Here is a 27,450-nt window from a genome sequence, read left to right on the forward strand (position 1 = left end):
ATGAAATTATGCTGTTTTTCATCATTTTTTTATATAATTATAAGAAAGGCTTAAAACCTACAATTTCAATTGTGAAAAAAAGCTCAAAAAACAGTTTTTTGCAAAAATATCAAAAGTTTGCAGTTTTTGTTCATTTTTCATTTTTAGTAAACAAATGGTGTATATATGTATCATTTTCAATTTTGTTATTCAAAAGAGTGTTCTTTAAAGTTGGTTTTTTTGGGAAATTTGGGCATAATAATTTTGATGAGAAGGTTGTACTAATCAAGCCATTTCTTACCTCAGTGCCATAGATTTTTTAGGTGTGACAAATGAAACTTTGAAAGTTGCAGCGATGTGCCAGTCTTGTCCTTGATATTTCTTAACAGCGGAGGAGGAGAGAGATTTTAACTACCCTACCAAATGATACTGATATAGTATGTTGCTTCGAAGGTGAATTCTGGCATGATGACGTTTCAAATGGTTTTCACTTGGAAAGTGATCAAGCTTTGAAGAATCATTCACAGCTCTAGCTCTCTGATGGGTCTTCATTCACAATCATTGCAAGGATTAAGTTTTCAGGATGATCAAAAGAAGAATGAATTACTAGGATTGAATGAATGAATTCTGTTTAATAACTGGGTTTTCATGACTTACAGTAAATTTCGAGTTGGGTATAATGTTCCGATTGTTTCAAAAACTACCTTTGTACCATCTGTGAAATTTTGCTGGTTTTAATTTTGAACTAGGGAAGCAAGTAGCTATTCAGAATAAAATGTATCAACTTCCTAATTTCATCAGTGTGTTTTTCTAAGTTCACATAAAGTCGGAACTCGATTTGTTGTCATATTGATTAGTAAAGTGGACCAGGATCATAAGCTACTGTCTTCTAAAATTGTCCCTGACTTTGCAACAACAGAATATAAGTGACGAAACTTCAGTTCATTGAAATGTGGGAGACAGTGGTCTCCGAATGTGTTAATGCAGTGGTCTTTGAATCTGAAATTCGATCAGGTGGATAGTACAATTTTTTAAACCGGTATTAATTGCAGTTCCATCTCTCCCTATCACCCCAGGTTCTTAAAAAAGAACCACGTGTGTACTGAAATGGTAGAAGCTGTATCTTTAGTAAGTCCTCTAGAGGGATTAACATGGCTGATATATTCTGTTTCATGTGTGGAGAGAATAATGGTTGTCTCTTTCAGTTCTTTGAATGTGCTGTAATTAATTATTTTAATTACCATTGTCATCTTTTCTTCCATTAAAGTACAGACTATGTAGTGTTTTCATAGTTGATTGATTCTGCAAATAATTTTTGTTATGAGTTTTTCCTCCTTTTGTTTTTCTCAACGACATAAGAATTGCCTGAATTAGTTATCACACACAGTTATATAATATTTACAATTAGGCAGTATAGTTATGTAATATTTGATAGTCACCATTTAAAAAGGTTTGTAACAAAAATTACAAAATATTGCTAGTTTTCTTTTTTTTTAAAAAAAAAAGCTTTTTGGGTAAAGAAATAATTTGGAATTGCAGATTTCCATGTTCGTGGTCCAAAATCCACAATTGTTCCTTCATGACACAAAATTCACATAGGACCTATAATATTTTGACAGTAGTGAGTTTAAAAATGATGGAAAGCATCAAAATTTCACCAACATATGTAAAATAAATGGCTGTAAAAAAAAAAAAAAAAAAAACCACTATTGCTTCTGTGGGCTTCTATGTGCACGAAAACATATAATGCCAGCCAGCCTATACTTTAGTAAGAAAATACCAATGCAAGAAGCATCAAATCATTTCTAACTTTGATACATTACTAGCCATGTCCATGTCCATAATATTTCTTCAAGAAAAAATCTTGAATCTGCATTTGTGCAGGAAAGAGAGATGCAGATCATGACTCGTGCTTCTCTCTTCTAACATAAACCTTCATCTCGGCAAATCTATGAATCTGGATCTTGCTTTCAAAAAGTTTATCATAACGCAACAGCATTTGCATCTTAAGATAATGAAAATACAACAAAAACTGAACTCCCTGGGGCGAGAGCCATGCCAAATAATGTCGTAATCTCTCCTTATCTCCACAGTGCCTAATACCAAATCTGCTACAGCAAATTACCATTATTAAATTCCAGGAGGATTTGTAACTTCAGTATATCAAAATACTGAGTTGAACTTCTATAAATTACTGATCCAAACTAAGAACTTATCATTGGAATTCTGAACTTCACCTTGGTACAGATTACAAAATTATGGATGTAACCCAAACATATATCCATTAATCTCATTCCACTCGTACGAAATAAAACTTCGTACACAACAAAATTATATGTAGAGGAATAAAGTAGTATGCAAACATGTATATAAATAATGTAATTCAAATAGTAATGTTTTATTAGTTATGTACTATTTATTATGTTGCATTGTTAAACTATATATTATAGTCTTATATGTTAAATACTTTTTATTAATATAATGCTATTCTTATTATATGCTGTATTATACCCACCCCAAATTTATTAAAGAACTCTTCAATCATTGCCTCTTCAATATTTTAAGGGATAGCTAGGTATATGCAAATTAAGTCTCAGCCTCCATATCAATGTCTGTTCTATACAGTGATGCCAAATAATTGATACTACCCCGTGGAAAGCATCTAGATGGTTAGTGTGCTGGGACATTACCTGTTAGATTTTATAGAGAAATTTCTCATATCCCACTCACTTTTACCTGTACCTCTAATAAAAGAAAACAGAGAAGGTTATAATTTAAACACGTGCATGAGATACTGTTAACATTCTGAGAATAATCCATTTTTAGAATGTAATTGTAGAAGAGGAATTGGGAGAGTTTACATATTTTCATTTCATTGATAATATAAATCTACATATTTTCATTTCATTGATAATATAAATCATAACACAGAAAATCTTTATGGTTGCTTTTTTTTTCATTTTGTTAGTATTTGTTTATGTTCTGTATAACTGCATGTCTTTTTATGAACATGGTATAATATTTTAAATACGTTCTGTAATTCCTTTTTCTGCGAGTTACATCTGTTTTAATTTATGTGTCTAAATTATCATGATTAAATGTATATTTAATATGTAATGTAAATTTTTTGTTTTATATGATTGAATTGGTCATATATGAAGAATATATTTTAAAATTATTAAAATTTATGGTTTATTAAACGTTAATACTACTTTTGTGAAGGCAATAGAAACATTTTTAACAATTTTTCTATGCAAACAGGAAACTATTATTTGAATCATTGGGAAATCTTAAAATTGTCGTACTTATGCAGAAGTCATATTTTTCAATTAAAAGTAATTTCTGAATTTCTCTTTAAGAATCATTTAATTGTAAAATTAAGTTTTTCTTCCTTTTTTCTCTTTTTCTAGTCCAATTTAGAGTCCTTGTTGTAAATCCTCATTTATTGCCAACTGTGACAGGAGCTATAAATATGTTTATTACAGTAAGTATCTTCTCTGTCTTTTTAGATAATTAATGTATTTTCTGTAAAACTTGCTAGACCTTTAGCTGATAGATATATTTGGGATGAAAGGATCTTTGAAATTTGCAGCAGAAAGCAAAATTCCAAGATTTCAAAGACCTCTTGATTTTCATTTACGCTTTAAATTCTTTTATTTTAATAATTATTTGCTCCTTATATTTTTTAAGTTTATTAGGTAGAAGTGCTATAGTTTTATTGAATCACCAATGTGCAGAAGCAGTGAAAATATCTTCATTTTCTCACTGCAAATAAATTTTCGTTGCAAATTATTGGCATTTTAAACCTCAAAGAAATTTTTTCAACTAACATGCATATTAAAACTAGAATATACACACTTGTAAAGGCTTTTTTTGATACTTGTTTTTTTTTTTCTTTTTTTTTTTTCAAATTAAAAATTTAGTCATGATTATGTAATAATAGTTAATTTCTAATACTTAGTAATAAATTCATTCTTTGATTTTTAAATATGTATTAAGAAAATTTAATTATTTCAGGATGCCAGTGGTAATCGCATTAAGCAGTGGAATAGACAGTTTACGAGTAAAGGTAATAACAGATCTGAATAATGAAATTTACCATTTTTACTGTGGGAATACATATAGACTAACTAAATTTTCTTTAAACAGGTGCCGTTTCAGCTGATTTGCTCTTGTCTGATCAGCCAGTTCTTGGAGATTGGTCTATAAATGTTGATATTTTGGTAAGCTTTCCTGCATATTCTGGTTTTCACTTTCCATGTCAGGGAGAGCATGAGAACTTCATCTGTTTGTAAATATTTGCTGCTGGATGAAAATGGAATTTTATTTATGGGAGGTTAATGAAATAATTGTGGAAGAGTTTCAAGTGCCCTGTTTTTTCGAATTTAATGGCAGATCAAAACTGTAGCATATACAACTAAATATTAACATTAAAGTTTATGAAAAGGAAGATCAAATTATAAAAGAAGATAAAATTTAAACCAGTCATTGAATTTTAGTCGAGCAAAATTTCAGTTTGGTTGATCTTGGTTCCTCTTTAGTTAAGAAATATAATATTAGTGTATTTTAGATAAATATTTGTCTTTTTTTCTTAGAATATAAAGAGTGAAATGCTATTAAAATATTTTTTCCTTTCTTTGAAGATATAATGTAAATCAAAAGAAATAAATAGCATTTTGTATGATGAAATAATGAGGATAATATTAGAAATAATCGATGACCATTATATTACCCTAAATTAATGCACTTAATTTTAAATCATGTAATATGCTCATAATGTAGTTTGTATTTTAAGTTATATTCTTTCCGATGAATATTTTAATTGGAATTTATAATTATATTCATGGTAATTTTAAAAAAAAAAAATTTTTTTTTTTTTTTTAGGGACAAATGTTCAAAAAGACATTTACTGTTGCTGAATATGGTAGGTAAAATTTAAAAAAATAAATCTTTTATGCTGATTATTTCCTTTTATGCTGATTTATGTTTGAATTGAATTTAGATTTTCACTGGTTTGTGAATAAGGTCATCCCCCTAATGTTGGTTAAAGCATGTTTCATTTGAATTATTTTTGTACTTTTGTGAAACTGTTCGAACAATGATTAATTGAAAGTGCTGTTAGTCTATGACTAAGTTTAGTTTTTATTCAGTCAGTTATGTGAAAAAATATTTTGCTCGGGAAACAGGTCTAAACACTTAAATGGTTATTTTAGAAAATCTGAGAAAGGGAAAACTAGGGAAAAAAACACACACTCAATTGTGTGTGAAATTGTTGCATCCGATAATATGACCTTTCTTATATGTGAAGTATTTTAATTCTTTGTAATATTTTCTGTTGTCTGGCTTTGATTTTAACAATTACATAAGCAGAACTGTATTTGCTCTATAGCCCATGATTTCCCTTATCAGATATACAGAGTTTTGAGATATTTCATAGATAATTACTGTGTTATTTCTATAATCCATAGTTCTATTTGGGAGAGCTTTCGATTTGTATATTCGATTCAAATCACTACTTCAATTAAGTCTTAATGACTTTTATTTACACACATCTTTAATATTACAATATATACATAATTTAAGATTAATTTCAAATCAAAAGATGGGGATTATCCCCCTTCGTATCAAATTCTATCGAGAGAAACCGAGTGAGCGACCGCATTCTTCCAAGTTCGTTTTTCGACTCCTCATTGCCACTGGCAGAAGAGAAACTTTCGCTCATTTCCCGTTCGAGTTGTAACACACTGTAATGCTAATTTTACAGATTTTTATTTGTAGCAACATTAAGATAGTGTTTATATAGAATTTTAGAATAAGATTTATATAAGTAGGTTTCCTGAAAACTTGCCTGTATTGACCTATGTATTTCAACATGTTTTATGTTACAGTTCTTCCAAATTTTGAAGTGCAGTTATCTTTACCAACATATGTTACATACAGCAAGCCTGATTTTGTGGCAACTGTCACGGCCAGGTAAGTTATTTTTTCAGTAATATATAAAATAATATAAAAATTCTAAATTTTCTTGTTGCAGAATAATGGTAATCATATGTCAATTTAAATGATGTTTGAAAACATAAATGAAATTTTAAATTTCGCTTAGACTGGTTTTAAGATAATCGGAAATATCTACTCAAGTTATTTAACAGTTATTTCATTGAAATTTAAAAATTTGTGGTATATTTGAAACAGTTTATTTTTGTTGTGTTAAGAAATTTGACCTTTCCACATGTCTAAATAGGCAGTTAAAAATAGAAGCATAAAATTCATTTTATAAATATTTATTGTACATTTTTTGTGTTTCTAATCTCTGTTTCCTCTAATGTCAGTATTTGTAATGTGAGCTAATGTCTAAACCTCTAATATTAGTGATCTTTCTTGTAAAATACATTCTATTGAATTTAGATACACATATGGAAAGCCTGTGAAAGGACATGCTAAACTTCTTGTGAAACCATCTTTGAGATATGGTTACCTTGCTAATGAAAATAAGCCTGCCGTTACGGAAGCTGAGGTAATGGTTTTACTTTTTCCTTCTACTAATTTAGACATGCATACTTCATTTTACATTGATGTTATTAATAATAATTAATGACAATTTGTGATTTTATTTCAGAGTATTTTGTACCATTTTGAACTTGGAAATTATTGCTAGTTTTCTGTATTTTGAAATACAAGTTTTTTTAGCTGAATAGGATTTTTTTTAAACATTCATCAGATTTATTGTTTTCTTTTAATGGCTCTCTGAAAAACATTTCTTAATATTTATAGACTTGTATTCTTGAATATGGTTTGCTTGAAATATTGTCCTGTATGATGAAGCTCTTAAATAATCATCTGTAGATCCTACTCTAGTATTTATGAAATAGGTGCGGCAATATGCAATGCATCTATGAAGTTTTAGGACTGAATTTTTTTCACCATTTCTTTGAAGTAACCAGATAGAAACTAAACAAGTAACCAGATAGAAACTAAATGCAACAGTTATCCTTCGTATTTTATTTCCCTTAAGATTTTATGCAGTTATACGAATAAACTGTTTGAAATTTTAAAGCATTTGAGAAATTTGATAGGGTGAAAGAATGTTTTAAATGAAATTTTTTCCAAGATTATTGATGTTAAAGCTGTTATTCTGTAACAACATTCCGTATCTTTTTCGAACTTTCGACTCAAGAAAGTGTAGTTTTGCAAAATTAAAGTGCTGGCTGAATTTTTATATATGTGACAGATCTTAATGTTACATTGGTGAATCTTTAGCAATTTTAATGCATCTGGATGAAAAAAGTTGAGTTTGTAATTTGAGCAAGTAATGGTAATGATGTTAAACTGGAATAGTTTCTTTAGTACCTTTTTGCTTTGAATTTAATCCTCTTAAATTTTTAAGCTTCAATAGAATTTTAAAATTGGAAAGTGAAAAAATAATAAATATCATTGATTGTAATACTATGTGTATGCCCAGACCATTAAGCAAAGATCCTGTCTTTGGGGAGTGTGAGATCAGCATCTATAAGGTGTAAAGTGCTTGCTTTCAATTTTCTTAAAAGTTTTAAATACAAAATACAGTTCAAAAGCTTAAATTTAAAGTAATACTGTATTTAAAACCTGAACTTTTTATATGGTAGTATCAAACATGTTAATTTAAAACCTGGTAAATGTAGTGAATATTTATTTCAGATTGATGGCTCAGTCAACATACCCATGAATCTGGTTCGTGATTTGGGTCTGAAGGAGGATGCTCTGACTTTGGAAATTGATGTTGTTGCTGAAGTAGAAGAATATTTGACAAAAAGGAAATATAATGCAACCAGTGTCATTAAAATGTACGACAGAGACATTAAAGTAGAACTTGTGAAATCGTCTGAGTCTTTTAAACCTGGTTTGAAGTACACAGCTCATGTAAGTTGTTTATGTATGTAAAAATTTTCAAAATGTCCTTGGTAAAATGTTCCGAAATATCATATTAAAATGCTAAGAATTAGTGATTTTTGGTTGCTTTAGAAAATGAATAAAGTATTCTAAAGTAACCAAAAGTTAAGTTATTTCTTAAACTATTTTCTTTGCATTTAATATCTTCTTTAAAAGAATGTAACATATTTTTGATGACCTAATTATGGTAATTTGCTGGATAATCTTTTAATCAATCATAATTTAATTAAAAGAGAAACAAAAAAGTTAATCTAGTAAGTCGAATGAACTATGACAGTCCATTCACACATTAATGCTTGATGCCCTACCAAACTTTTCAAACTGTTAGAAATTTCTGGCCTAAAATTATAAAAACAGCCGTTTTATCTCTTATCAGTTCAAATATCAAATGCATACATTTAACATTATATAAGATTGGGGAGGGACAGATGCATTTCAGACATAAGTTAACATATTTTCATGGGCCATGAAAGTTACCAAAGGTCCTGTCAAATGTATACTAATCATTCTGCCAGAAGTTTGAAGGAAATGATCACTCATTACTTAGTTAGATAATCACATTAAGATTTAGTAAGATAATCAAGTAAAAGTTACGAATGTAATACATAAAAAATTAGCCCATCATAATTTTTCTTTTTGCATAATCTTGTTTATCTATTTTCATATGAAGTTGTGTATTGTGCTCATCAAAGCAAACTTTTCCTGATGCTATTTTGTAAATACACCGCTCATGCTGTTTTCTTTTAAAATGTTAATAATTTTTTTCAAAATGCTAATGAAAAAATTAGATAAGTAGTAATTAACTTACATCTTCAGAAAACTTCAAACTTGCTAATTAAAAACTGAATTTATTAATAATAAAGCCCAAGATGAAGATTTTATGGTTGTATTGTATTGTGATGTTTTCATCCTTATTTTATTATTACTGTTATTCATTAGCTTCTCTTCACTCACCACATTTTGAAATCTGATCTGATATATAAAAATCTATTTGATAAATTTTGATTTGAAAATGACTAATAAAATACCTTCATCTTTTTTGTCTTACTGTACTTACTCTTTTATTTTTTATTAACTTAGATTTTGAAAACTGAATATTAAGAATGATTTCTGGCAGACATCATGTTGGTAGTCATTTTATGCTAGATTGTTTTCTCAGCCAGTTTTCTAAAATAAGAATTATCATTTTTAAAAATGGGAATAAAACTTATAACTTATTTCAAGTTTTAGCAGTAAGTTAGCTGCATGAAAATTTATTTCTTCTAAAAAAAAAAAAGATTCAATTTTTCATGATAATGGTTTGACACATTGAGAGATAAACTCGTATTATATAAGATATGAGGGATCACTCATATTGTGGATAATCAGAAACTCAGCGTCCATTTGAAGGCTTAATATAATGTTTTTTCACCAGAAAAGCAATATTTTTGTATTTAGTTGTTAGAAACCAAAACCATTGCTTACATTTTTAATTTTAATGGTTTACTCAAATTAATAAATATTTATTTTTTAGCTCAAAGTATGTTATCAAGATGATACTCCTGTTGTTGTTACAAATGGTGATCAAATTGTATTGAAATATGGGTATACTTATGATGAACGTGAATGGGATTCCCGTAGTATTGCTGTACCAAGTAATGGCCTATTGAGTGTGGACTTTTATCCACCAGTAAATAGCAACGTCTCTTTGTTAAGCATGAATGCTGAATTCAGAGGCTTGGAATATCACCTAGATAATGTCGAAGCTGCCATGTCTCCAAGCAACAGTTTCATTCAAATTCTTTTGAGAACTGAAAATCCTACTGTAGATAAAGAAGTTGAATTAGAAGTGAATGCTACTGAACCACTTTCTCAGCTAGTGTATGAAGTAAGAATATTTTATTTATAATTAATAATAAAAAGAATAATGTAAGCTAATTTAATAGTAATTAGGTAGACAAAGAGAGAAAGAATAACAATATTGACAGTTTTTTAGAATCTTTTCTTTGCTCTTTATTATTACTTAATAGTTGAAAAGTATGAATTATTGTTTTAACAACTGAAATAATTTATTTCCATATGTGTAGAAATTCGTATACTGTGATTTAAATGTGATAGTTATCTTTTTTAGCTCATGGATGTCACCACATTTGAAATTCTGTATGCTGGCAAAATAGATTGTCTATATAAATGAGATTAACTAAACAACATTTTCTGGTTAAAAAAATAAATTTTGCATCATTTCATCCTGGTAAAAGGACTGCATGAGTATTTTAATTTTTTGTTCATTTTTAACATAAACCAGGTTCCTTCAAAAGTTCTCCATGAAAGTATTTCATCCTTTAGGCAGATAGCCCTATTATACTTCACTATATTCAAACTAATTAAATCTGAACTATCCCACAAACAAAAGGTTTAGATGTTCTGTCCCATAAAACAAAAGGCTATGATGTACATAATCTGCATTTTACTCATACTCAACGTGATTGATTTAGAGTGTTCCTTTTTCTCTTGTGCACACAGTGTGAGTGCATTAATTTAAAACTTAATTTATTTTAAAAGTTTATAAATTTGGAATATTGTATTTAAAAAGAGAGTCTGATGTTATTCCTCAGCCATTTTTACAGAATTTCTATGGAAATTTAGGTAATATCTGAACATCTAAATTATTAGAAATGTGCAAAAACATTTGTGTTTGACTATCCTTATAGCTGATAGGTATAGTTCTGTTCATAAAATAATAAAAGGAAGCATTTCATGAGAAATAAATTTTATGGGGGAGGGAACAGAAGTCTTTCTACTTGACATTTAAATTTTTGCAGTCTGCAAATTGACAGTTACATATAAACCTGCACATATCCAAACACACATAGAGTGTGTGCATATGTGTCAGTGGCTATTGTCATATATATATACACTAAAAATATGCGAAAAACATAGCAATTCGACTACACGTTGAAATAGGAGATGCAGATAAAGGACCAAAATCTTTTATACTCATGTGTTTTGGTTTTAATTTTTTATTTTTAGTATTTAAATATAAGGGGGAATTTAAAAAATTTTGTGATTCATTGTAATCAAATTCTTTGGAAATACTCAAATTTAGGAAATAATTTCATTTTCCCTCCTAAGGTTTTAGGTCGTGGAGACATAGTTCTGGCTGGTGCTATTAATATACCTAATGTAAAAACCTACAGATTCTCGATACCTGTGACTCACAAAATGGCTCCCAAAGCTCGAGTTGTTGTATATTATGTCAAAGCTGAAAATAATGAGATTGTTGCTGATGCTGTCAATTTTGATGTTGCTGATGCGGATAAAGGACCAAAATCTTTTATACTCATGTGTTTTGGTTTTAATTTTTTATTTTTAGTATTTAAATATAAGGAGGAATTTAAAAAAAAATTTGTGGTTCATTGTAATCAAATTCTTTGGAAATACTCAAATTTAGGAAATAATTTCATTTTCCCTCCTAAGGTTTTAGGTCGTGGAGACATAGTTCTGGCTGGTGCTATTAATATACCTAATGTGAAAACCTACAGATTCTCGATACCTGTGACTCACAAAATGGCTCCCAAAGCTCGAGTTGTTGTATATTATGTCAAAGCTGAAAATAATGAGATTGTTGCTGATGCTGTCAATTTTGATGTTGCTGGAGTTTTTAGGACACCCGTAAGTAAATGCATGTACTAGCTAGTATTTTCAAATTTCTTTAACATGTTCCTATGCAGATATGGAAAATTAATTATGGATATATATTTTTTCAATTTGTCAAATATTTGTTATTTTTTTGCACTGCCCATAGTCTTCAGACTGAAAGTTGTAACTTTTAAGAATTTTAAATGCAAAGCCTACAGTAAATAAATAGAATATGGTAAGAAAAGAGATATCCAGTCATTCCTTATAAGTTTTTTTACCATTTGCAGTTTGATAGAAAAGCACAATTACCTTCATCTGAAAAAAATTTAACAATTTGCGTTTTGCGTTAAATTGTAAATACTCCTTTGAATGTTGTATAACACATAATACAATTTAGTTTTGTTAATTACAAAAATTGTGTGTAAACAATGTTTTTTACAATAAACCAAGTAGAAGTAATGTCCCTAATTTTAAATCCCTAGAATGAATCTAATTTCTTTAATCAAATAATTATTGTGATCCAAATACAGCAGCATTACTTAGTCTAGAACATTTTAAATCTTTTTAAATAACTTAAATTTATTAAAATTATGTAAACTTGTATTGTTTTTATGTTATGTATTTAAATTTTTACATTTTGAATTCTATTAAATACTGTCAGCTAATGAAGGGTTCAGTATTACCAAGAATATTTGTAATTCTTAATAATTTGAATATTTGTAATTCTTGACTATTTAGCACATTATGTGAAACCTTTTTTGTGTTTGCTATTGTATTTGTAATCAAGATTTTGTTATAATTATTAATTTTTATTAATTTGACATTCCTTTTAAATAATAATATGCAGTAAACATGCCTTTTTTTACATGATGTAAAACATAAAGTTGAAAGATTATTATAGGTATGAAAAAAAATTTTTTTATCTGAAAACTTAATGTTAAATGAAATTTTGAAGGCAATAGGCTGATGGGCTAAATAAACAACAAAGGTGGGAACATGGATATTACCAGATCTTAATTTTTATTATAGATTAATCTGTTAATTGATATTTGAATTTGCATTTCATCAGGTTAGTGTATCTACTGATGTGAAAGAAACAAAACCTGGAGCTCTGGTCAATGTGACAGTAGAAACCAGACCAAATGCTCTTGTGGGTTTACTTGGAATAGATCAGAGTGTTTTATTGCTCAAATCTGGAAATGATATTACCCAAAATGATGTAAGTATCTTCTCTGTTTGTGTAAATATAATATATGGAAAACTTTAGTATGTTACTAGATATAGCGTAATGCTATTTAGCTTTAATACAAAATTTGTAGTGTGAGAGCAATGATGTTTTTAAATCAGATTTCTGCACTAGTCTTGTTACATGAAATAACATAAATATTAGCCCTTTGTGCTCCAGGGGCGACTTTCAACACATTAAAAAAAATGCACGAGTGACAGCTGAGAGTCAGTTATGTTAAATGGAATATGCTTGCATCTGTTTTGTTGCCATATTATTAGGCATTCAAGTTAATATATAACGAGATTAGCACCTTCTGTTTCTTGTCTTAAAATTTGCTTCATGGTGTATTGAATTTTAATGTATTGAAATTTTATATATGAAATTGGCTCTGATAATATACTATGGTTGGATTGTGGAATTTGTATATGATGAAATTAATAAGCTTAAATATAACTTTTTTACAATTGCTGTACATTGCAGGGAGGGGAGGGGGAAGGACAGTCCCGTTCTACTGGGCTGATCGATGAAATTCAACTTGCGTTTTTTATGTCTTGAAAGGACAACTTAGGATATGTATTAGATTTATATATAGCATTGTTCTAATATAGGTATTTTGACACAAAATCGGACTTTTTCTGAAATGACATACCAATTTTTTCGATATTTCGATTCGATTTTCAAATTACGCCAGAGTACCAAGTTTTGTAAAAATTTCACAAGTAGTTTTTAAAAAATTAACGCTCAAAATTTTAGCTCCCGAATGTTAATTGATTTTGGTATATATATATATTAATATCTCTTTTTTCATTAAACTTATTTGATTCTTCCTTTCACATTTTGAAATTCATGTTCATTCCAAATAAAATTCACCTGTTTTTTAAGATTTATTTTTAAAATTTGTATTTTAAAATAATTTTTATAAATTTTTCAAAAAAATTTTGAATTATAATATATAAAAATTTGACCATCATCTTAAAAAGTAGACATATTTGTAAGCCTACCTGCAAAAAAATTACAGTTTTTATTCAAAATTTCTGAAGATATATGTGAATTTATATATTGGCACGTTTTGAAATTTGGCATATTTGTTGAAAATGAAAAAACCTCAGATGTGGTTTAGACACTTTGCTATAATTATTTGAAATCCAGAACAGTGTGACTTTTTTCCTGCTTATGCACAATATAAAAGGATAGGAAAGAGGTGCCTTTTTTCCGCTCCTGTGTAATGGAAGGGAAAGAGAAATTGGTTGCCATATATTATGAAGTTCGCCAAACGAATTATTCTTGGGCAAACTGAAAAAATTGTGCCAAGATAAATTTTTGAATTTCTCCGTAAATTTCACATCAAATTTTACAAAGTTTAAGATCTAGGCATAATTTGAGACGTAGAATCAAAATATGGAAAAGAAAAATGGTATGTTATTTCAGAAAAAGTAGGATTTTGTGTGAAAATACTTATTTTAGAACATTGCTAATATATATCCTAAATTGCACTTTTGAGACATGAAAAACGCAATTTGAATTTTGTCAATCAGCGCAGTAGAACGGGAGATATCGAACTGTGTCCCCCCCTTTTTTTGTGCAGTGTACATGACAGTTGTGAAATGAGTGATAGTCAAACATTCCAGATTTGTTGTGTATTATTTCTTCATATAAAAATGGAATAAATAGCAAATATTCCAAGTTCCAGTTTCCTTTCTTCTCGGAACTTTACTGTGATTTTTTATTTTTGAGATTACTAATAATTGTCCTTTTATTATATTATAAATCATTGCAGCTTGCTATATTTTACTGCTGTTTTATAACTAGAGTAGTTACTTAATTAGGATGATTTTGCTGCCAGTCAGTAAAAATACTGTGTAGTTGAATGCCTAATCATTTATTAGTTTCCTCTGTGCAATTTTGTTTTAGGTAATTTCTGAATTGGAAATGTATGATGGAGGTAAAAAGAAATACAGGTATAATCCCTTCTATCGCAAGAAGCGTTCTCTTTGGTGGCCTGGATCAGCTACAGCTCATGAAGTTTTTGATGTAATTTTCATTTTCTTGTTTATTTGAAAACATTTCTGTTTCATTGATGTATTATTCCTTTGTGCTCCTGAGGTGTTAAAAAACATTAACCCTTTGACAGGCATCCCACCTTTTTATCAGTTTTTATCTCCCAGATGAAAACTGCAAAATTCCATTCAAAATACATACAATTATTCCTTTTAGTTCTCTAAATGCATAACAGGTGGCAGCACTAGTATTCATTCATTGAAATAATGTAAAATAGAAATTCTTTGCAGGTCTAATTTTAAAGCAGCTTTTTTATTTTATTTCCAATGCAATTTAAATCGTCTGAACAACAACTTTTGGCGTTAGATTAGAATGAATATTTTTATGTGAAAATTTCCTTTTCTAAAAAAATTATTATTTGAATTCATATATATTAATTAAGAATGGTTGAAATTAAAAGGTGGGACCAAATACATCCCACCACGCATGTAGGAATTGCTGCTACTACAGGGTTCGTAGCGGTCCTTACAAGTGCTTATAAGTCCTTATATTTGAAAATAAAATATAAAGGCCCTTATAGGTGCTTACTTTTTCTTTAAAGTCCTTATTTTTTTTTATTTTTAGTGCTTATTTTTTGCTTTTAGTGCTTTTTTTAATCCTTTGTTTTTAATGAAAGCACATTTTTTCTCCGTACCAAAGCCGAAACTAAACATTTCTTTCTTATATGCAACGTCAGATGGTGAATCATACTCCCGAAAATTGCTTTCCCCCCTTCCTCTGCATTAACGTAACCTATGGTGGAGAGTACAGACAGGTGCACGTCGTTCTATTGGCCAAAGAATTGCGAAAAGGTAGAAAATTTCGGTACATTCGGTATTCTTTTCCTCCCACCCAAATACTACACACGTTTGAATTTCTATCAAGATTTTAATAATTTGCATCCTCATTCCGCGTGGTCAGTTCATATTCGTGTTTATTATGATCGTTATGCTTATATTATCAGCATATGTATGAATATTTATAATAGTATAGTTGCAGTAACTGCTGAAGTATAGATAAACTTCCAAAAATTGGTGTGTTTTTACACAGATTAGCTTTCTAAGGAATAATATTCGGAATGGCTTAAATAAAAGGAAAGTAATCGAGTAGTCAAAATAATTTCATTTTCTTTGCCAATACATTATACAGTACGGAGGTTGGGAGTTTCTCCGCAAAATCTCTAATATTGAAGCAGCGGACTTTTTTTGGTCACTGTCCAATCTGGATTGAATAGGACTAAAAGTTTTTGCGTCTCCGAATACCGGCAGGTGTTGATTCTGATCGCGTAATATCCCCATATGGAAGAATTACACCGCACGTATTGCACAATAACGTTTGCAGTATTTTGCATTGATAATTAATTTTGATGTTCAGTCTGAGATTTGTTTATACACACTTAAAAGAGTTTTACTGTGCTTTCTAAGCAGAATATTTCTTAGTTCCGTTGGTTTTTATATGATGCACATATCGAAATGTCAAAATAATTTATTTAGCTTAAATTTAAATCTAAAGAACGGCTACAATCTCCCCCACTCCTCTTTTTCCAGTTACTATCCGGAATATTCGGGAATTTCGAGTGTGGGGGTTAGTTAAGCTTTTACTGTTAAAAGATGACTGAATGAAGCAATTTCCTGTTATCTGATTTCAGAAATGTGCCTCTTTATTACTTAAATTACTTTGCTTGGGATATATATTAAGGGAAAACTGTTATGCAATGAAAATTTAGAAAATGTTCAGAATTTTGGTTTAAGTTAAATTACTTAAATATTAATATGAGTGGAAAAATAAATTGTATTTATTATTAGGTGCCAAACGAATACAATTAAAATGGCTTATTATTATTTATTTTCTATATTTTCAACTGAAATATCATCATTAAATTTTGTAATATAGTTTAGTTCTGCATATTTTTTTTTTCTCTCATTGTAAACTAATTCTGTAAATTGAACTGTCATTTAAAATTAAAAAAAAAAAAAATTGTTTTCCATTTTTGAGGTAATGCTCATTCTTTTAATAAATATTGCATAGTTCATATTTTAAATTACAAGTCTAATTTTTCTTTTAAGGTTATGCAGTTGTGTATAATGTAATTAGACAAGTGCTTATTTTTTCCTTAAAATGTGCTTGAAAAGTGCTTATAGGTGCTTATTTTTTTAACTAAAATGTGGCTATGAACCCTGTACTAGATGGCAGCACCTTTCAAATATTTTTGAATTCAAGTATGTTCGTTTTATATGTTTATAATGCAAATATGTATTTTTTAATAAATTGCAATAATGTAAAACTTAAAAAATACTTAGTATTTTTTCCGAAAGAAATGAAAATATAACTAACATGAAGTGTCATTGAATACCGAATGGCTATGCGAGTGTGATTCACCATAGAAAAATATCCTAAGCAGAGGAAAGAGAGGTGAAATTTTTTCCGAAAGAAATGAAAATATAACTAACATGAAGTGTCATTGAATACCGAATGGCTATGCGAGTGTGATTCACCATAGAAAAATATCCTAAGCAGAGGAAAGAGAGGTGAAATGTAAATCATGATGGCCTTCTAAATATCTTCCTTTTCAAATCTGTAGCAAATAAAGTACTGGAGCGAAAATCTTCTCCGATTCAAATCTATTATGAAATCATTAAAAAATATCTAAAAAGTCTTACAAAGAGAGATTTTTTTTAATTATGTAAGTTTTTAAAAAAATATTTTTTAGTTTCCGAATATGATCAATATTTTCTAGATAATTATTAAAATCTTGCATTTTCATTTGGTTGCTAAAACTAGCACTTTAGATAAGCATATTAGGAGAATTTACGCTAGGGCAAAGATGCCATTTTACTGCACTATGTGCATGATGAAACATGTGGTATCCTACCATGTCATGAATTACTTTAAAGGTTTACCTATTTTTTTTGCATGAAATAACGTTGTATTAGAGGCTAGTTATCTATGTGTAAAGTTATCTTTTCTAAAAGAAAAATTTTTTTTATATACTAAATCTCAAAGGGTTAAACATTAAATCAGCACATAAAAAAAAAAAAAAAAAAAAAAAAAAAAAATTCACGGAGTGGCAACTTCCATCTTTGTTAGATGGGAATATGTTCCCATTTTGTTAGGCATACAAATTAATTTTGGTTTCTAGCTTTTTAAATTTTCAATTATTTTTATTTTGTATGGATGCTTTATAATATTTAAAAATAGATTAAAATTTTACTCTTTTAGGATTCTGGAGTCGTCGTTCTAACCAATGGACTTGTTTACCGATACATTCAGTTGAGTAAGTTTATTAAATTAAATAATTGTGTGCAATAATAAAATACGATTGATTTATTTGTTAGATTTGAAGCTTAAGTATTATTAAATCAGGCATATAATATTGCATATCTAATTTCAGTTATGTATAGATCATATCATCCACTGGCAGAGAGCTTAGATGATGAACTGAATGCTGTAGATTCTATGATGTATAACCATGGTAATGGGTATGGGTCAAAACCTCGAGTACGAAAGAATTTCCCCGAAACATGGATATGGGATCTTGGAACTGCAGGGTAATGCATAAATAATTTAATTTCTGTGAAAAAAATGGTTAATGCAACTCTTAATTTTGGTTTTTAAGTGTAAGTAATTTTGATATCAGGATTACAGTGCAATATTAATTTAACAATCTCTTTATTGCCAAGTGTGTATAATTTAACAGCTCTCAGATGATGTCTATTTTTATCCCTTCACTTTTTTGAAAAGAGATTTTACTTGATTTGGGAAATTTTCCATAACAATATTCCTGCATGAAGGATGCCCTGCTGTGAAATAACTTTGTCATGGTTACCAATTAACTACTACAAAAATTACTGCAGAATGCTTCTATGATAGCTCTGGAGTCAAATGCTTGTAATTGTTATATTTTGTAAATTGTAAAATAAAAAAAGGGAAAAAAGAATTAGGCTTGAGAAGAAAAAAAAGTGGGGAATAGGATATGCAAAATGACGATCATTTAGAGAAAAGCAAAAGCTTACCTATTTTGAGCAAAGCAATTTCAATTCTGACAGTTCTTTAAATCATAGAATTAAAAGAACTATTTCTTAATGTATTATTATTTTATCTTTATGTTTTTTATTATGCGTTTATAGTTTTTTTTATTATTTTTTATCTTTGTATGTGTTTTATTATGTATTTATAAATTTAATAGCATGTCTGAGAAAACATTTTTTAAATCAGTTTCAAAAATTGTTCAGTAGTTAATTATTTCTAGACTTTGTTGTAGAGTTTTAGTGTTATTCATATTAATGTCAAAGAAATGAATGATTTTTTTATGATTATCAGATTTTAAATAAAATCAGTGTGTTATGCACTGGGCAGTTAAAGTGGGTCCTTTAATATATCAGCAGTGGTGCAGTTTAACAAAATTATAACTATATTTAATTATAACTATATTTAATTATGAAAATGCAAATGTTACAGGAATGTGCAATTTGTTTTTAATGTTTATATTGAAAAATACTAAATGATAAATCTCTCTTCAGTCTTCTATTAGTGTAAGATCTTACTAATGGAGATTTATTGTGCAATTGTGTTTATTTTTGGAAGGGGGGAGAAAATTAACTAAATATGCCTGAAGTGATAAAATTGTAAAATTTTTTGTTACATTTAGGAATGATGGCAAGATGTCATTGGCAAAAAATATCCCAGACACCATTACTTCATGGATCATCAGTGCATTTGCCATGGATTCTGTTAATGGATTAGGCATTGCTACAGAAAATGCTAAGGTATTATTCCTCTTCTGAGCATGACATTAACTTTTTAATTTCATTTAAAAAATAATTTATATTTAGTATTGTTAGAAGTCTCCATCTTTCGAATTATTTTTCTGTGTAGATCTGGTATATTCTTAAAAAAGAAAAGGATATTAGGGGGGGGGAACCAGCAAGACCAAAAATCTCAGTTCTTTTTATTTCAAACTAAAGTTTCTTATATACGATTGCAATTCAATATTTTATAAATTTGCTGTATCATTTTTAAATATTTATCCTGTAAACTTAAAAGGAAAAGTATTTCGAGAATTTTTCATAATTAGCTCACATGAAAATTCTTAATTTGAACTTTCAGCCAGCTATATTCTTTTGCCTTCAGGTACTTTAACTATTATTGTTCCCAGAAGTATCTTTGGTTTAAATAATATGTCTGTACAAAAAAACTTAGATTTTTAAACATATGTATTTAATCATTAAAAAAATTGTCTAGCATCATTTTCTGTGTCCTCTAATTTTGGACCTGATCTGTGCTAAGCAATTCACATTTTTAAAATTCTTTTAGTTTTCACCAAATGCATATTGTTTGTCATTCACATTCAATTTTGTTACTTCCAGTTTTTTGTTATTGCTAAAACAAAAAATTCTGAGATGTCCAAAGCATCGTCTAATATAACTATTTCTTCTTGCAGTTAATTATCTGTCACCTTCAACTCTTAATAATATTTATTTCATATTGAAATATTACTTGAATATTACTAGAATTGATCAATATTGAATATTTTGCAATATTACAATAATTGCATATTAAAAATTATTAATATATATTGAAATATTACTAGACTTGATTAACTTATTTCAAAGAATGAAAGAAAAATTATTAACCGTTAATTAGTATGCTGTAAAATTCAGTATATCAAGACTGGTTCAGAAAACAAATTTTAAATTTCTGATGTCAATTTTTGAATGCTATGTTAGACTATAATTTCTTATGCTGAATTCTCCTATTGAATTTGCAATTGATTTACACTGTTCTGCAGTATACATCTGTCTAAAATTTCAAAAAGTGTAGGCACTAATGAAGAATTTCTGTTTATTCGAGACAAAATAATTTTTTACTATATTTATTGGATCTCAATTTATAAGTACTTTGTGTTTAATGTATAGGAAATATCAAATATTAAATGGCTTGCCTTTCACCCTCCACAGGTTACCGTGTTCAGACCATTCTTTGTTAAATTAAACCTGCCTTATTCTGTGATACGATCAGAGTCCTTATATGTAGAAGTTATTGTTTTCAACTATAAAAAGAAGCCAATGAAAGTAGGTTTATTTTATTCTATTAAATTTAATTCTTGTGCTTTAATTCTTGTTAACTTTAATTACTATGTCTAAAATGCTATTTCTTTGTAATGAAATTTTAATGCGTAATAATTACACTTATTTTTCAGGCCGACGTTACATTAGAAAATAGTAAAGGTGATTTTGAATTTACAACTGCTGGAAATGAAATAACTAACTCAAATGATCAAATGACAAAGACAGTGGAAGTATGTGTGTTTTTTTAGTGCTCATTTTATTAAACTGTACCTGTTAGTATTGGATATATTGGAATATCAGATTTGCTTTCTTTTTTCAGAGAACTAACTAATGTGATTAGTCCTGATTGCATTTATTTAATGTTTTAATTCACATTTCATGAATTATTTAATACATAAAGTTTTAATTATATATTCTTAGTTATGTAATTTATTGCAAAATATTTATGCAAGATCATGTGGCAGAAAACAAAATCTTTTATTTAGTTTATGAGCTTCATTGTTAATTTCTCAATTGTTTATCTGTCTTCAAAATTTAAAAAAATGGTGGTAATTTTTGCACTTCACCAGAAGATAAAAATTTTAATTCCTTTAGGAAAATTTTTGGTTAATAATATGTGTCATTTTTAGCCTTTCATACTGGTCGCTAGCATAAAATCTGCGATATTTATTGCTTATTTAGTTTTTATTATTATTTTTATGATCTAGGTACCTGCAGAAGATGGAATATCAGTTTTGTTTCTTATAACTCCTAAGACTTTGGGATACATAGATTTGAAAGTTACTGCAGTGTCAGAAAGTGCTGGTGATGCTGTAGTTAGAAAGCTACTTGTGAAGGTATTATTTAGTTCTAGCACAAATATATATAGATAAAATTACAAACAGTTTTTTAAAACCAAAATACAAACATGCCTAGTATTTTTACTTATTAGAAGTTTCGGTTTTAACATTTTAAAATTCTTTATTGTATTTATATGATTTTTTGAAATTTATTAATTTTGAATTTTTGGTCTTTGAAAAATTAGTTGTAAATTTCTTACTTTATATATATATATACATGTACACACATACATAGCTGCTAATTGTTCCAATTTTTCACCAGATGCCAGTAGATTGCCGATTCTCTCAAGTTTTTAATTTTTAGCCTTTGTCTAAGAAAAATGCTTCCCAGCAACGAATGAAATTTATTAAATTAATAAAATTTAAACTTTTACTTGGTTGCATAAGAGGAACGTGTTTTCATTGGCTTTTATGGGAGATCTATAACTCCAAATGACTGTTATTTGGCATTGTTGCTGCTGTTCAACATCAAGCTGTAAGGCAGATAGACATAAATAGTATATTATACATATTCTACTTATTTAGTACTGTGAAAATCGTTTAACACGAAACTAAGGGGATTGAAATATTTTTTCATGTTAAAAGATATTGTCCCCCTCCCCCCCCAAAAAAAAATTATATTAAACAAAATTATGTTTATTAGAGTACATTTTATTTACATAGATATGCATATATTTAATAAAAATCAATGAAACAAAATCATCCACGAGAACTTAATACAAAATTTTCAAGTTTTTGAAAAACAAAACATATATTGAGTTTTTAGAAAATAATTTGATATTTTTTTTTGCATTGTCTTTTTAGCATCAAAATGTCAACAAATTGTTCGATGTCGTCCATTGTAATGTGCATCTAAATAACTGCGCATACTTTTCATGATGTTCCTCATTTCGGATGGTGTGGGAACAGGAGCTGCATTATTCATTTCATTTTCGTCATCGGAATATGCATCAGTGATATTTTTTTTAGCTTTGAACAAACTCCAAACTGTCTTTGTCTGCCATAATTGGGGCTATACACACATTATCATCTTCTTCTGCAGCGAATTCTTCCGATGATACAGTAAGACATTTCATTAATACAGAAACTTCGTCAAAAATTTCATTAAGAGTTGGCTGAATTTCAGTATCCTCCTTCTCCATTTCTTTTGGCTCGAAGTCACTGATTTTTAAACACACCGCGATGTACTCCTCACCGAATTTCAAAGCCAACTCGTGAGAGATGAGATGTTTTTGTGGGGTGTTTGTAAAGGGTGGAGGGTGAAAGTAGCTTAGATAAACAAAATTGGCTAGTGTCACAGGCTATTCTGAGGGTATTTCAAAGCCAAGTTATGTGTTATACACCAAGTTATGTGCCAAGTTAGTCTTCTGTCTACGAAACATGCAAAACCACCTCTCTTTCATTACATACCCCTCTTAAATCTTGCCCGCGAGGCTGGTGTTTTCCGTATTTTGTTCATTTTCAAAAGGGAAATCTTTTTGTTTCGTGTTAAAGGGGAAAAAAAATGCATGAAAATACATAGCATTTTGTTGGGACTGTTGGGTTATTTCGTGTTAACCGATATTTCTTCTTAAGTGCTTGTGCCTTAAACGTATTTCACTGTATATGCACCCAAAAAATGTTTTATATATTTTCAACATTAAAGGGTTAAACTAGAGAAATTCCATTTCTCACCTCAAGTGATTTTCAGAATAATTTCTTATTTTTTCCATCTGAATTTTAGTTTTTATTATATTTTGCTGATCTTGTTAATTTTTCTTTTTGAATTTCATTTGAACTGAATTGTTTTAATATCCTTTTGACATTTGTAGATTTTCACATGAAGATTCAAGCAATGTTTAATCAATTGGTATTTTTATTTCCTCACTTAGCTTTTCCGTACCAGGTCCTGAAAATACTAAAATTATTCATGAAATTTCCCCCTTCCTCAGTTTGTTCAGTGAATGAGCTCTCCTAAATTTTAAAATAAATTCGTCTACGTAGTGAATGTTTTTGGTCTTACTAACAAAGAAAACTCTTGGAAACTATCTGCAAAGATAATGCTGAATTTTTCTGTTCTAATTGTTTAATACAACCAACTAAACAATAAAGCAAACATAAATAGCTGAGTATGCTGACCTTCTGTAATGATTTATGGATGATTTGAGGCCTAAAGAGTAGCAGAGACAACAATAAGAACAGGCAAGATTCAAGTTACTGGGAAGTAGAAAAGAAGATACTCATCTCTGCTGCTTATTACACTTATATTAGCAGGACTGGTTTTTTAAAACCAAAATATCCTACTTGTGCCAATCAAACCTTTTCGTAAGTCATCCATTTCGGTACCTGTAAGACACTGTTTTTAGAGTTCTTTTTCTACAGTGGACTTCAAAGCAGCAGAATTTTCGGTACTTACGTATTATCGCAACCAGGTTGGCGCGATTTGTAAGTTTGAGTAAAAAAGTATGAATAGAAAGAAAATGTACATTTATTAATTACAGATAATTTTTAATACAGTTTTTTATATTTTGTTTTAAAATATAAAATAGCAATTAAACCCTTCCGGTTTCGAATTTGAATAAGTTGCAGAATTATTTTTTCAGCGGAAATCTTTTGGCTATTGCTTTTAGCACTGATTGAAAACCGTCTTCGCCATTAACAGCTTGAGCTTGGCGCCATATAAATTCGATAAGGTACGAGTCAAGATGATGACGGGCTGTTCCACTCTGTATTTTTGTTGCGCCATTTGGCTGAGCCCCACATGCGCTCTACATGTTGTGTGTGAACGCCCGTGTTGGGATCCACAAAGTTATATGCGATTAACAGTTCCATGCAGAAATCCAGCATTTTCGAACTCACTTGTATTGTATCCTTTCCAGTATTTTGTATTCTTTTCTTGTATTCCTTTACTTTAAACATGCAAATGTTCATCCTTGGAAAGGGTATATACTTTTTCACAATCTTTTTACCGACTTTAAATATTCACAAAATTTTCCTGCATTTTCCTGCAAATTTTTCTAATTTATGAGAAAAAAGCAGTGTGTATGGATAAAGTCGAATGCACGCAATGCCATTTTTGTGCAATTCCGGGATGTTTTTTTAAGTGAAAATAGGTCGACGTGTACATGGTTACTGTGTATGTGCCATTCTGAAAAACGCATTGATTTCTTCACGAAAAATTACGTATAACACGTAGGGGTGCCGTAAGTAGGGTCGCCAAATTTGGCGATTTATGCGAATTTTGGCCTGGTTGCGTTAATACGTAAGTACCGAATTTTCTTATCTTAAGGTTAACAAAAAGAATTCTCTAAATTCATTGTAAATGAGTGAGGTTTCCTACTCGACTAGGGAAAAGTGCAACTTCTGTAGACTAAAGAAATAGTGCAAAAGCGTTGGTCATGCTTGTAATCATCAAGTGACAGATAAACTAAACAGGTAGAGGGCAATCTTTTTGTTTGCTAGAAACATAAATTTCAGAACTTGAATTTCTGGAGAAGCATTTATTAAAATTTGTGTGCTTAACTTGGAACTCATCGAAATGGCAAACAGCTTAAGTCTGAAAGTAAAGGATAAATTGTTAAAAGACTAATTTTCTTGACAATTGAATCCAGAGAAAAATTACATTTAGACAGGAATTTCACCAACAGCACTGTGCAGTTTATTAAACAAGGAATTATATATATATATATATATATATATATATATATATAAAAAGGTAGATATTTCAAGGAAGCGCAAAAAGGACCGAAAATCTAGAATGATGATTAGCTAGAATGGTTTCAAGCTGAAAGGTGCTTTTATTTCTAGAGCTTTTTTTGTTTACTTATTTGCTTAATGATTAGAAAATTTTATAACGACTGACACACTGCTCACAATTTGGAGGAAGAGTAATCTGACATCAGAAATTGTATCATAATGCTGTTGATAACTGGATAAAATCATTTTACTTGGGCTGTGAAATGAATACAAGCCACTTGAAATTTATAATACACGTGAAACTGGACTGCTTTATTAAGCTGTACTGCAACATGCATTAATATTTAAAAGCGAAACAGCGATTATTTTAAGAAACTGAAGGACTAAGTTACTGTTTTATTAATGGGCAACATGGACTCGACAATTAAGATGGCTCTGGTTATTTGACGAAAGCAGAAAACCGTCATGTTTGAAAGAATTCATTTCGAACTTAACAATGAGAACTCATGGGTGACAAATCGTATCTTTTACTGATTTCCTTTGGAAATGGGACAGTGACCTCAAAAATGGAAGCATATTATTAGTTTTATTTTCATTTTATTAAAAAAATACTTTGATAAATAAAAGCAACTTCATCATTCAGGATTTTTCCAGCATAAGTGTATGAAAATTAAAAAATATAATTAGCCAAACATGAAATTTAGAATACCTAATTAAATGCTCTTATATTTTACATCTGAATTGTATTGCAAATAGCTCAGTAACCTGAATTCGTGCATTATGAAGCGAATTTTTTATTCAGTTTAGAGTTCCTGTGAAATGTTGTTGCTACGTAACTTGGAAACCTGGTTTTCAACGTTGATAGCTATGATATATGTTAGATATTCGTACACTGGATTTATTCTGTTCATGAACTACAAACTTGAAATTTTTATCATGCACACTGTGTATTAAATTGTTAGATGTAAAGAAAGTATTATAAAATCTATAAATATGTTTAAAAAAGACATTTGAGGGGAGTTTGATTTTCGAGCAAAACTTAAAAAATTAAATGTTAAGTATCTAATATTTTGCAAATCTTACACTGTGGACAATAAACTATGCCAGCTCTCTGAATATTCATTTTCATGTTGAAAGAATATTCTTGGATTACAAAATCTTGGAAGATGCAAAGTATATAAATCCTTTTTTAAAAAATTGGTTTCAAATTCAAAAGGGCATATAAATTAAATTTTGTAGCAGATATTTTTTTTTTTTTTCATCACTATCTAATTATTTAAGACTGTATATAAACTGAAATAACAATATTATTTAAGACTATATATATAAACTGAAATAACAATATTATTTAAGACTATATATAAACTGAAATAACAATATTATCAAAGAAAATTTCTGAAGCCTTTGTGTGGCCACCTGTCTATTTATACTATTTTTCTGAAGGCTGAAGAGCAGCCGAGCGGTAAAGTCGCTGAACACTGGTAGTTCGAATCCCAGCAAATGGGCTGGCGCCATGGGCATTTTCATGGTTTTCCCCATGTGTAACATGTATACAAGCCAGTTTCCCTTAGAAAGTTCCCCACGAAGGCATCCTTCCCCTTAGGCGGATAGCCCTCGTGTGCTTTGTCATAACTGAATACATGCACACTATTTTCTGCTCAAAAGATTAGTTAAATTATAACTTTACTTTAATTAAATATTTCAAGGCAATGCAATGTAATATCTGAAGATAAATGCTTTTATTGGAAAAGCACAAGATTTTAAATAACTTTTATATTAAGTTGTTAAACTCTTATATTGGAATTTATTTATAGCCTGAAGGAGCTCCACAGTTTTTCAACAAAGCTATTTTAATGGATCTGAGAAATCCAAGTGCAAATGTGGTCAAAGAATCTGTTGCTATTCCAGTGCCAGAGGAGGCTGTTCCTGGCTCAACAAGTGTCCAGTTATCAGCCATAGGTAAGTCTTTGTTTTAAATTTTTAATTGTACTTTTCATGTCAAATGAAAAGTGAAGTAGTTTTAGGTGACTTAGTGGCTGTAAATAATCAATTAATCGAGAGTAATATTTTTCTTTCCATT

The 27,450-nt window shown here is 29.2% G+C and overlaps 1 protein-coding gene across 1 annotated transcript in view; it reads left to right on the top strand.

The window, feature by feature from the left end:
• The window catches only part of Tep2 (Thioester-containing protein 2), a 151,130-nt gene that overhangs the window by 80,050 nt on the left and 43,630 nt on the right, over positions 1-27,450 (top strand). Inside the window, exons 6-23 of the mRNA XM_085821260.1 lie at positions 3,390-3,463; positions 3,997-4,048; positions 4,129-4,202; positions 4,864-4,903; positions 5,868-5,952; positions 6,385-6,493; positions 7,654-7,875; positions 9,419-9,772; positions 11,362-11,556; positions 12,593-12,742; positions 14,663-14,782; positions 18,008-18,062; positions 18,180-18,336; positions 19,437-19,554; positions 20,746-20,859; positions 20,988-21,086; positions 21,564-21,692; positions 27,185-27,329. Of these exons, the coding sequence (XP_085677386.1) occupies positions 3,390-3,463; positions 3,997-4,048; positions 4,129-4,202; positions 4,864-4,903; positions 5,868-5,952; positions 6,385-6,493; positions 7,654-7,875; positions 9,419-9,772; positions 11,362-11,556; positions 12,593-12,742; positions 14,663-14,782; positions 18,008-18,062; positions 18,180-18,336; positions 19,437-19,554; positions 20,746-20,859; positions 20,988-21,086; positions 21,564-21,692; positions 27,185-27,329 (2,292 nt within the window). The remainder of the gene's footprint in view (positions 1-3,389; positions 3,464-3,996; positions 4,049-4,128; positions 4,203-4,863; positions 4,904-5,867; positions 5,953-6,384; positions 6,494-7,653; positions 7,876-9,418; positions 9,773-11,361; positions 11,557-12,592; positions 12,743-14,662; positions 14,783-18,007; positions 18,063-18,179; positions 18,337-19,436; positions 19,555-20,745; positions 20,860-20,987; positions 21,087-21,563; positions 21,693-27,184; positions 27,330-27,450) is intronic.

This window comes from Stegodyphus dumicola, chromosome 7 (genome assembly GCF_044657685.1).
Source record: "Stegodyphus dumicola isolate Sdum_Otavi_A_Nest chromosome 7, ASM4465768v1".
Taxonomy (NCBI): Eukaryota; Metazoa; Arthropoda; class Arachnida; order Araneae; family Eresidae; genus Stegodyphus; species Stegodyphus dumicola.